The sequence below is a fragment of the Chamaea fasciata genome, unplaced genomic scaffold (genome assembly GCF_029207755.1).
Source record: "Chamaea fasciata isolate MVZ Bird 193981 ecotype frontalis unplaced genomic scaffold, bChaFas1.0.hap1 SCAF_2, whole genome shotgun sequence".
NCBI lineage: Eukaryota > Metazoa > Chordata > Aves > Passeriformes > Sylviidae > Chamaea > Chamaea fasciata.
In genome coordinates, this window is record NW_027094087.1 from 33,838,968 (window position 1) to 33,851,680 (window position 12,713).

General features: G+C 38.3%; 1 protein-coding gene across 9 annotated transcripts in view; it reads left to right on the forward strand.

The window, feature by feature from the left end:
• DLG2 (discs large MAGUK scaffold protein 2) overlaps positions 1-12,713 on the forward strand; it is a 993,549-nt gene that overhangs the window by 777,750 nt on the left and 203,086 nt on the right. For all 9 annotated transcript variants that reach the window (XM_066175626.1, XM_066175625.1, XM_066175627.1 and 6 more), the window contains one exon: positions 319-475. In XM_066175626.1, coding sequence (XP_066031723.1) covers positions 319-475 — 157 coding nt within the window. The remainder of the gene's footprint in view (positions 1-318; positions 476-12,713) is intronic.

The following is a 12,713-nucleotide window of genomic DNA, read 5'->3' on the forward strand; positions in this document are numbered from 1 at the left end:
AAATTAGATTATTAAATATATTCAGTGTTTTGTTTTTCCTTTTAATAAATTTGTCACTTAGCATAGTGAAGGTGACTCCACTGGGGTGAAATTAATAGAGATGTTTGAATTCAACCAGGAGGGGAAAAAAAAAATGCTGGTTGATTCCTACCTTATCTGTTCACCAGTTAACAGGTTTGTCATTTGTTACATGGTTTCTTTAGACAATAGCAGGCCATTGTGTCTTAGGCAAAATATAGCATGTATAAGATGCTATGAAAAATGCATACACAGTAACAGGTTTGAGTGCCTAAACATTATCATTTTGTTTCTATACAGAGAGCCTCGAAAAATCATCCTGCACAAGGGCTCCACAGGACTTGGTTTCAACATTGTGGGAGGAGAAGACGGGGAAGGCATTTTCGTGTCTTTCATCCTCGCAGGTGGGCCAGCGGATCTCAGCGGAGAACTGCAGCGAGGAGATCAAATCCTATCTGTAAGTGTTTCTCTTGGGCTGTCCTGACTAGCTTCTTCATCTTGGTCTTTGTCTGTACTGCAAGAGGCACACAGAGAAGTCTTTTCTTGTTTCCATGTTGTGAAATCTGAGCTGCAAACCGTTTATTCCTGAATAATTTGGTTATTTTGCCCTTGGGTTTTAGAGCATTTGCAACTGGTGTTACTTGCGTTTAGCTGGGAATGAGACTTTGCGCTGCTTAATGCTACCTGCACTATGGTGACGCTGCAGGGAGGACCTAAGCACATTCCAGACCTAAGCATTCCCATATTTTGGCCCATCATCCAGTACCATTTTTCCCAAAACACACTACTGAGTCCAAGGCTATTTCTCAATTGTACCCTTGGGGAGAATAGGCAGTAGGATGAAATAATCTATACTCAGGCTGCCATCTAGTGTGCACTTAACTGCTTAGCAAATAGCTCACCACAACAAGGAGATTAATTAGGTTATGTTAATTATCTCGCTGCCCCTGATGAATTTGATGATCCCTCTGAAATTCTTTTCAAATTTTATTGGATGAAATGCTTTCTAGCCTGAGGTTATATTTTGCATACTTAGACTCAAAAACATCTTTTTAATTTTTCATTCATGTATATATCGATATCACACATTTTAGAACCAGAACATTTGTGTTTTAGGCTCTGTCAGATAATCGAACATCTGACCGAAATAATCTGAATACAAAGGAATTTGAATAACAGTGAAACCCTTGAAAATGTAGTTAAATATCCATTGACATTATTCACAGTCCTTACGGAAAAAGAAAAAAGAAACTATCCCAAATTGATACAGATGTGACTGCTTCATGTGAAGCACAACAGTAGCCTTAAGGCAAAGAGCTGAAGCACAGGAATTATTTATCCCAGATAAATGATTGATGCTCTAGGCTGCAGTATCACACTGCCCCTCACTGTTGTGCCTTCTATCCCTGTGAATCCTGTATCCCTGGCTGTAATTTAGGTAGAGTTAAGGGTGGAAGATGCCTTCAGCTTGAACAGTTTGTGATGTGGTTATGCAACACTTTCCTGGTCAATGTTTAAATTCATAAGAAAGCTGGACATGGTTTTCCTACATTGCTAAGGATTGTCTTGGCCTATTCTATGAAAAGTGAATTTACCTTACACCTGTCAAAGATTTGTAAAAAGTTGTAAAGAGGTGGCTGGAGGTATTTTGTAATATATAGAAAATCTGGTTATCACCAAAGGGAGGCAGTAACCTGACATTGTGAGGATCACAGCCACGTATTTTGTCTAGACCTGTTCCTTAAAAGTGCTGTAAGAAAAAATGAGAAAGAGCAAGTAAAAGGTGTTTAGGTGCTGTTGGGAGTCGACACAGACAGGCAGGCAGAACAACCACAAGCCTTCACCTGAAATGCAAGAGTAAATTTATTTCATTACCTTGCTAACCAGAGATCCCAAAGCAACACCTAGGCAGAGACACAGGAGTGGGAACACAGGAACCGTCAGGCTCAGTCCATCCTGAGGGTTTCCAGGGCTGTTCTTTGCACTCACTTGTAAAGGGCTCACACATGTGGAGTTAACCAGTGTGCTGCGATCTCTGTGCTTTTTGTGACTTCTGAGCTCTGATCTTCTCTCTCCCAAAACAGGGAGCTCAAACACATCCCTGAGAGTGCCTCCAAACAAAACACCTCCGTTATCTCTAAACAGAAATTCTAGTTCTCAAAACAGACAGAGCATAGACAGCAGTAGGCATAGTCTAAGGGGTATATTCCCACACTGATATTCTCCAGGCCTCAGCATTCCCACCTGCAAGGTCTCTTGGAATGTCACATCCTCCTCTGCACTCTTCTGGACTCTTCTGCCTTTAACCCTTGCTCCCAACAGTGCCTTAAAGAGCTCTCCAAGTAGAAAGTCTCTAGGGAACAGCAAGAAAATGAACATAGATTCTTATAAACTTATCCTTCTGAAGGGATAAGGAATTCAAAGGCCTGTGTCAGGAAGAGCACAGATGAGAAACCCAAAGAATAGAAACAGAAATTTCTTCAGGACAATTATGCAATTTATTTTTCTTTAGTTAGATGCAGCAAAATAGGGCTGAATAATGAGATCAAAGCCTTTCACAGTACACTGTATTCAAAAATCCAGAAGTTCAAATACAAATTTAAAAGTACATTTTCTTTTTTTTTTTTTTTTAAGCAGGGTATATTTAGAACTGTGTGCTACAGCCACAGTAAAAATTTTAACTTTAATTTTATCTGTTTTGTTGTGACATTTTCCATTAGTTATAATTAATGTTACTAGTGTTGCATCAGCATTTACTTGTCTTGCAAAAGTTGTTTATTTGTTATTGAGCAGAGAGGGATGGAAATTATTACTGAATTAGACTGTGCACATATCCCCAGGCAATCACCCAGTCAGGCCCTTGTTACTTTAATTTAGTCACAAATAACTATTATGGATCCATTTTTCCATATTCGAAAAAAACCAATTTCATGCACAGAGCTCATTAATCTTGTACCATTGTCTAGTGAAGGGTCCCAGACACCTTAATTTTATAAAGACTCTAGAAAAAAATGTCTGTTTCTCGCTGTTTGTTCCTTTTTGTCTCATCCCTCAGAAGAACTTATTTCCCTACAGAAATATTTTTCCCATTTGTTTCTCAAAACATGACAAATCTGATTAACAGGAACAAATAGTACCCTCATAGCTGCTATTTCTAATCAGCTGAAGCTTGGTTAAATTTCTTACAGACAGGAAGCATAGTAGGTGATTTAGAGATCTGAATTTAATTTCTTATAAGACTGGTATTGCAGAATTACAATGAAGCCACAAGAGTTCTTCTGTTGTGATGTTTTACATGTCTTTACAATGTGCTGTGACCTGCTTTTTGGCCAATCCCTCTAATATTTATTATCTTTCTGAATGCTACGTTTTTCACTATTGTCCCTGCAAGGGGGTTGGACTAGGTGACCTTTAAAGGTCCCTTTCAACCCAAACGGTTCTATGCTTCAATTTAATGAAGTTAATCAATTTAGCTGGTGTCCTGTGTGACCGTCGGCAGGGTGCTTCATTTTCCTAACCCTCACTCTCCCAGGTGGACGGTGAGGATCACAGTCTCTCTCCTGATTCATGCCTGTGCTGTGAATATGGCAATGTTGGCTGGTTAAGAGCTCTGTATTCTCACCTTTGGGAATGTACCTATACAAATACCTAAAACAGACTGCAAATCCACCAGTGAGACCCAGCAAGGTTTTGCCTTTACATGCATTGCCTTGGAGAGACATACCGGGTGTCCCAGGACAAGGCTTGGACAAATCCCATAATCTCTGTCTCTCCCTCTGCCTGACTGTCGGGATGTGAGAGGGAGGGGTTCAACCCTACAGCCCTCCGGGAGCCCTGGGAAGGATGGTGCCGCGGCCTTGGCCCCATGGACGAGCGAAATTTGAATTTATTTTTCCCAAATGCCACCAGGTGGCGGCCCATGCTCAGTAATGACAGCGGTCTGCCTGTGGCTGAAACTTCAGAAAAAGCGGGGATAGCAGGGGTTTTTCCCGTTTTCAATTAATTGGAAACGTTTGAAAAATATCTCAGAAAGAAGGGTGATACTCCCAAATTCTCCTGTGCAGAGAGAACTCTTGAATTCTATCTGAACCTTGAAGGTCAATTGAAGAATCATGGAAATTCTGTGTCAGATAGTAAAGCATTTCAAATAGCCCAAAAGTGAATTTTTGTGTTGCATTCATGAGAAGACTGGGGTTCTCCCCTGAAAGGGTTTTCTTAAAATGCTACTGTCTTCTGGCTATAATTCATTGTACTATTTTGGATTGCTACCCAGCTATACATTTTCTTTCTCATTTCTGAATGCCTTTAAAATGAAGTAACACATACATCACCAATGTACTGGAATATATCCCTCCCTGTAGTATTCTCCTCTCACTAAGTATATCAAAACTATTATCAAGTAGCATTTTGAATTCTAATTGATATTAATGCTTGATTTATTACAAGTGCACATCCAGATTAATTTTCATCTCAGATACTTACAAGCCTAGGGAAACAGTTCAGAATATCAATGGAAAAATCCTTTCCACTGTAGAGCAGCAGAAATGAGTTAAATGTGTTAAATGATTTGTTTAAAATCGTTTTAGAATTCTAGGCCAAGTTTAGATGCTGCTTGAACTCACATCTAACCCCAAGTTCTCCATCTGTTAGGAGAATGCAGTCTTCAATTAAAATAAAATTTAATGTTCCTTGATGCCATTCTTGCAGTTTTAGGTTCCATTTCCAATGGTAAGGAGTATTTTTCCTATTAAGACAACAATGGGAAACAAGTGTTGGTTAGTCAAAACCACACCTGCATTAGAACAAATTATTTCCATGAGCTATATGCATAACATGGCCACCCACTGTGCATACACACTGACAAAAAGCAGTAAATGTCTTATAATTTTAGGAAGGATGTACACGGTGAATACATTGCAATTTTTAGGGGAAGTTCCTGGGGAAGCAGGAGAAGCAGTACTATCCTTTTGAAAGAAAAATTGCCACGTTGTTTTTTGTATTTCAGTATCAAATCATGATCTTGATAAAACATAAATCTTTCTTTCAGGTGGCCTACCCTGAATGCTTCAAAGCATTTTCAGTGCCAAGTAGGCAACTTTTTCAATAGGTACAGGACCTAAAACACCGAGAATTAGTTTTTACATGCAAGTTCAGCAGCAAAATTCAGATTTAAAATTTCACAGAAATAGTGCATATTGCTCTTTGAATTCCTGTGCTGACATTTCTTTTCAAAGAGTTTCATAATTTTCTGTAAGGCAGCATGAAGTTGTGTACAAATGAGAGAATTACAGTGAATTAATAGGCATAAGGAGTTAACAGCAAGTATTTGCATTTGAATCTTAACTTCTGAAATTACTGAATTTTATGTCTTTGTGCAAGGTTAAACCTCAGATTAAGATACTTACATTTAGACATCTATATGTTTGCTGGGTGTCTGGTTGCCATTAATGTCAAAGGAGGCGAGAGAACAGATCAGCTGGCCAGCGGTGAGCTGTATAGAGCAGGCTGAGTTTCTCCGTAAGCTATGTTATCTATGTTGACTTTTAGGCTTAAACACCACATCCATTCATATCTATATTTAGGTGTCTCAAACTGCATCTCACATTTCATGTCGGTTTGTCCTTTCCATATATATTTGCTTTTTCAGCTAACATTGTGCTTCCTTAATCGCACATAAAAGTAACATGAAATAGTGAACCATAAAAGCGGTATCGGTTTTATTTCATCCTCCTGTGGAAATGCTTTGTGTTCACAATGGCTGGATGCAGCGTGACTTGGAGACTGAGAGTAGAGTCAAGAGAAAAAGTAGACTGCTTGCTCTGGAGCAAGATGACTGCTCCCAGGCAATGCATCCACAGGTCACCTTAAGGGAATAAAAAAACTTTTCTGGAGAGTCATTGCTCAACAGCAGCGGGAAAAACTAGAAAAAGAACAGGCTGCACTACAAAGAAACACACAGTAGTCTCACAATAATTCCATTTCCCCTCTCATCTAACCTCAGTCAGGTGAATGAAGTCAACCAAAGCATTCTGTGTGATTTTCCTGTTGATCTGGTGTAGTATCAGGATGTACTCATTTATGGGGAAAGACACTATCTTTTTTCCCGTGCTGCTTTTTGAGAATTAAACAACTGTAGGTTGGGAAGGGACTGGTGGAGATATGCTGTGGGGTTTTCTGTCACTGGTGCCTGGCACTATATAACCCTAGTTTGCCACACCAATATTTGAGCATCTCACTTCAGTATTATCTCTGGTGTTTTATGCAAGGTTCTCCCTTGCAGAGGGATCTTATATTAATCAGATTTTGTCTGGTGTCTGTGCATCGCCCTGCTGTTGTTTTTTTGTGAGACATTTGCTATCCCTTACGAACAGTTTAAACATTTCTTTGTACTTGGTTCCTCCCACACGACTCCTACCCACCTTCTCACTCACACCTGTAGCCAAAAATACCATATGCATTTAAAAAAACAGAACGTTCTTCAATTTCTACTCCAAAAATGTCCATATAGAGCAGATAGAATGTAAGGATTCTGTGCTTACTTAAGGCAAATACTTATACTTTTTAATTGCCTCAGTTATATTTGACCTTCAGACTGACTTCCCTTACTTTGGTACAGCGAAGCTTTCAGCTTTCTAATTTAAAACGGTTATTTTGCTCATAGTAAAAGCAGTGAAACTGCTCAGGGCAAATAGTGCATTTTGTTACCTAGTAACAAAACTAAGATAAATGGCAAATACCATTTGGTTTTTCCTTCTCAGATTTTCTTTTTTTCCAAAATGCAGCTGTCTTGGAAAATGTTTGAAACATCTCTATAGGGCCTGGTATCTTCTTGGATCATCAGTTTGTCCCTCTTGTGTAATACTGTCAGAATCGTAACAAATATTCCCTTTGCCCTACAGGAATTGTTTGCAGAGGCACTGACTACATCCTTAGGATGCTTTTTTCCCCGTGGTGGTGTGAGTGGTGTATGACTGTCCTCAGGCATGGGACAGTCTATCAGTTTCTGTGGCCTTTAGCTGCAACGGTCTATAGACTACTGTTATGTTTTTAACATTAATCCTACTTAGTCAGTCTGTTAACCATGTAAACCTGCTTTGTAGTAATGTATAGAGCACTGTTCGGTGTATGTTGAAAAATTCAATATATAGTCAGAGCTGTTGATTTAGTGTGTTGCTAAACATATCCAAAAGATCAATACTAAATGGTAGGTGGTATATGGAGATCTGTATAAAGAAAACCTCTGGAGAGGAAAGGAGCTGAGAGCACAGGCATTGTCATATGTTAATGGGATGACACTAACTAGAGGGACAGGTGGATTAAGCTCCTTAGAAATATGTAGTAGATTAATCTAAAATCAGTCTTTGCTCATATTGGGAAGCACAGACGCCCCCTTCTATAGCTAACAGAAAGGTGTAGCCACTTCTGAGTACAACTTACCTTGCCCTAAAACAGACATTTTACATGGGTCAGATGACCATTTTGCTGTAAAAAAAAATTATATTTCTTTTCACATATTATAGACAATTTGGCATAACTTCCCTTTAATGAAATAAATCCCATCCAAACTGACCAAAAGTCATGAATCTGTTTGTGGTGGAGAATGTGGAAAAACAAGTATAAGTCAGATAATTCTAGATTTTATTCCCACCAGTAAGGAAGGCTAGCCAAACACTGGAAGAATGAAACAATGAAACACAATTTTCCCTTGAGTAACCATATAGTGAGGTGGCAATTTTTATGATTTTGTGCAGAAAGGGAATAAGGAAGTAACATGAACTTCAAAACCAATTTGCTGCACAGTCACTGTTGTGAAACTCAAGTAATCAACATTGAGAAAGTGAAAGCTGAGTTAGTCACTGTGGTAATAACAGCTAATTCTTAAAAATCTATAAATGTTAGGAAAAATCTGTGGGGAAATTCAGACGGGCAAGATGGTGGGCTGTAGTTTAAAGAATTAGTAATGGCATCAAGAAAATGCTTGATGAAAATAGAAAATCAAGCAATAAATTAATTTCCCAAAGAGTTGGAAAAGAGATTGTTTAAAAGTGAGACCATGAGAGCCATGAGTGTTCAAACCTTTAGTGATTTTTTCATTGTTTTGTCTTTGCAAAGAGGTAGATCCACAATTATTCAATTAGGACAGTTATGAAGAAACAGAAAAGTCTTTAAAGTGGAGTTAGGCAAAATCAAATTAGAACTTATATAAGTTAGATGTTTTAAACAGATGAAGTTAACTCTCATATACTTAAGGAACAATTCAATGCAGACTATTCATAATTTTATTCAAGAACGGGAGGACTATTTGGGAGTATAGAACAGGTTGCCCAATTTTCAGGGAAAGCTTCTGGGAGAAACAATCAATCTATTTGCAGATACTTAGAAAACAACAAAAGAAGGAGTAATAATCCTGATGAATTTTTCAAGAATAAATTGTGAAATTTATTTCACATAATAATTTCAAGAATAAATTGTGAAATTTTATATAATTTTTCTCCTGAAAGAACATTAGTCACAGAGAAGAAGTCATAAATGTAATTTCACTGCAAACTTGCAGCTCCTGTAATCTACCTATCAACATCTTCATAGAATAGCAGGTCATAAGCCTCCCAAAAAACTAGAGAAAAGCAGAGAAAAGCAAAGATGTTGTCATGGCAAGATCTAATGGAAAGATCTGGAGCAAAACAGCTGTTTAATACAAGTTCAGATATTGCTGACAGTGCTGGGAATCCTGGGACTTGAGGGTGAGGCTTTATGTCTATATGGGATCATCTGGGTGCACAGTGCTCTGCCTTTTCCAGATAAACTCAGTTTCACCCCTCCCAATGTATGCAGACATATGTTCAGTATTCACTGTCATCATGATGAGCCAAAAACATTTCACAAAACTGAGACAACCCGTGCAACTTCCCTGTAGAAGAAGAGAGATTTAAAGGTACCAAAGACAGCTGGGAACCTGGTGAAGAGAATCTGGGTGCAAACACTGATTTATGCTCTTGAAAACACTCTTTTATGTATTTAAAGAAATGGCTCTTTGAAAAGAACAAAGTCTCTTTTCAAAAAGAGGCAACAAAGTTTCCCATAAAGCTGTGGAGTTTAGAACTCCAGGTCAGAAAAACCCTAGCATCCCCCTTAGTAGTAAAAATTCATTTTAATGTAGTATGAACTGCGTCCATGTTAACACTTCTATCTGGAAATAGTCAGTCTTGGGGAAGAGAGCTGGTAGCAAATTTTTATTCAACTTTGTTGGCAAATATATCTAATCTGATGGCTGGAAGTGAAATTTAGGTATATTTAGCCTCAAAATACGAGGCATTTATTTTGTAATCAGGGCAAGTGGTTGTATGGCCAGAGAAGCTCATAGACTTGCCATTTTGGAACTTCAAAATAAAATAGATTACTTTCAAAAATACAAGCTTAATGGAGATTCAAGGGAAAAAAAATACCACCAGCATACTCTGGAATGCTGCATATGCTGCTGCATAATTTCATCTCATTAATCTAGGAATTTGTCTTCCAGCTGGATTTCTCTCTCCCCACCACAACTCCTCACCCACATCTTTCTGTAATCTGTAACGTACAGTGGAATTGTCTTGATGAAGTAACTGTCTCCTAGCTTAACTCTCACATTTCAAGCATATGATTAGAAGCTAATAAATTATATCAACAATGCTCTTGAATTAGGTATATCTTTTTTCCCCTAAGAGTGTTACCTATCAGACCTGTCAGTTCTGTGTCATACACAGCTAGTAAATTGGCCTAAACTAGAGGCTGTATATTTCTGTTGTGCTGAAATCATCAGTTCTCTCTAAAATATTCATTTTACTATTGCCTCAATGAGTAGAAATGGTCTCATGCCAGACTGCTTGCTCTTCAGCTCCTTATAGTTTAGGAGGGAGTGCACATTCAGTTCAAACATTCTGACTTGGCAAATTTTGGTGTAACACTGTCAAGCAGAATTATATCACATCTGATCCGCTGAAGATTTGTAATGAGGTTTGCACCCCTCAGTGTTGCTGCACTGCCAGGCTAACAGTGAAGAAATGAAAGCCAAGCTGCTACTGCTGGACAAAATATCTAAAATCCGTGAGCTTTATTCATACAGAGCTTTGCCCCAGGCTGGACTTTTGCCTTGTGCTCAAACTAGTCTCCAGGAATCATTCTGCTCTACTACCCAGTCAGTTTTGGGTTTCTGAGTTATTAAAAAAATTATCACATGACACAAGCTGCAAAGTAATAGAAATTGGCCATCCATTAAATAGGGTATTGAAGGGATATCTGCAATTGTTTGTTGGAGGAGTTTTCTGAGATCTTTGTGAAAAAACACGATGGATATGCCCTGATTCTGAACAACGCAAGCCACCAGAACAGTAACAAAAGGAAAATCACTTAGAGAATACAAGAGCTATTTCCTTTCCATGGGTCATAAAAAACATGGTTTGTTTGAGAGTATGGAGCTTTGTCTACTCACAGTGTCTGTGTCATAAGCTTCATCTGTAGAACCACAAATAAATTATGAATGTTGTGATTCGGGCAGTTTTAGTATGAAACGTGAGCACTGAACATTTACTTACATTGTTCCAGTAAGACAATCTGCCATTCAGCCACTGACACGTTGCCTCATGGTCACTGGGTTGAGTGCAGTGTGGATTTGCCATGGCAAGAGCCAGTGGCCAGCTCACCTGTCACAGGCCACTGTGCCATACTCTGGATGTGGAAATACAAAAACACCTATCAAGCAGAGCTCAAGGCGAGGATTTTAATTTTTTAATTCATCTCTAACTCAGTGCTCAGGGCCACTTCTGTCTCTAAGCAGCCTCTAAAACTCTTTTTGCCTTTTTATTTCAGTTCCTGAGTAACTATTTCTTGTTGGCTTCAGCTGAAATTAAGTTCTAATCATCTTTGAGGTGTAAGGAATTTGTTAAAACCTTTACCTCGTTTCAGAAGCAAGAGAGTTTCAATCATTATTTCTGCTTATACTATCCTTTGAAATTTAGATGTGAGGCAAAAACCCTGCAGCATTATGAGTAAAACTGAACAGCACTGGCTTAGTTATATCCATTCACGTATGCTTGCAAATGTGAGAGTTAATTTAGGAAACATTTACTGCAAAAGGAAAAATACCTTTTTGGTATATATGGACCACCAAGGTATATGGAATAAATGCTACTAAAAGGGGCATGTCTAAATGACCCAGGATGAGAGCAGGAGGCAAGAAAATACAAGTGCTGAGAACAGAATTAGAGAGAAAGAGGGATATTTCAGAAAAGCAGGAAAGTGAATGCAAGTAATGATCATGTGTAAAGTAAAAGCTGTAGGAGGGAGGAGGGACAGCTTGATATTTTACCAGTTCAGAGTAGAAAGAGAGCAGGAACTGCAAAGGAGAAGGAATGTGTGAATGCTTGAAAACATCACACTGTAGTGAGATCCATGAAATTAGGTGGTGGCAGGAACAGAAGGGGTTTTGAGCAACCACACAGAAGGAGAAAAAAAATTTAAAAATAGAAACTACCTTTGAATTTAAGAACCAATTAGGAGCTCTCCATTTTAACAGTAATGAATACTCTTACTGAGAATTGTATTTGATGGATGTTTCATCTACAAAATGGATGAAAAAATTTATTTATATTTATTTTTAAATCAGCTGATAGACACTGACCTGTGTTATTAGCTAGTATAGTACTCCTGTAGGTTTTTTTCACAGGTAATACCAGTTAGCTTAATATGCAAAAAGTACATGTTCCTTTGTCTTGTCATTTAGTAATATGACAAAATGCCATTGATCTCCTTATAGTTGCTGAATCACCTCCAGTTCAGATTGGTACTTGAACAAGCTGGTAGATATTTAGTGATCTGAATAAAATAATTTTCATGTCTATTAAGGCTCCATTAAGTCCATGTGTCCTTTTCATAAGCTGTTATTTACTTCTTAAACTAGTTTTATTCATTAAACTGGTTTTGAAGAATTCTGATGGAATTGAGGGGAAATGGCTCTTAAGATGTTATTCAGTGAAATTATTTCAGTCTGAAAGTTTGCAAATCTGGCATCATTCACAAAAGCTACAGTCACATGAGAAGCAGATCTTGTATTGATATTTCTGTACAGTTTGGATTAAAACGTAAGTCTGCCTATGGTTCTAGGCTTAACAGGTGCCATTTGGAATGATTCATGTGGTCTGGTGAGTCATAAATCTAGTTGGTTCCTACTGTAAAAGCCAGTGTGTGCAAGACTCCTCTTCAAAAACATAATATTTTTTTTTTTCTGCTCCAAAAATGCTTTGATATCTCTTTCTTTTGGCTTAGCTGCCTCCTTAAAGTTCCTGGCAGAAAAAGGCATGATACAGCTCATACCCCCACAGTGGTTCTTGTTTTTCAGAGAGAGAAGAGTTTGCCTCTAGAATGTCCTGCTCCTCAGAGCATAAAGACCAGCTTACCAGAGGCAAAAATTGTAACTCTAAGGTAGGCAGACAAGGAAAATTGTAAAGGTCACTGAAATTACTGGCCCATAAAAACAGAGAAGGAGGGTACTGGGCATGGAGAAGAGCAGATGGGACATGATCCTATGTTTTCAGCAGAGTTCAGGATGAGAAAACCACTGTGCTTCTCGGTGCAGCTTTAACTGGGCGGTAGAAAGTGTAGGCTCAGAACGGATCAGAACTGAGGAAAGTGAGAGAAAAACAATAAATCTAGTCTGAAAA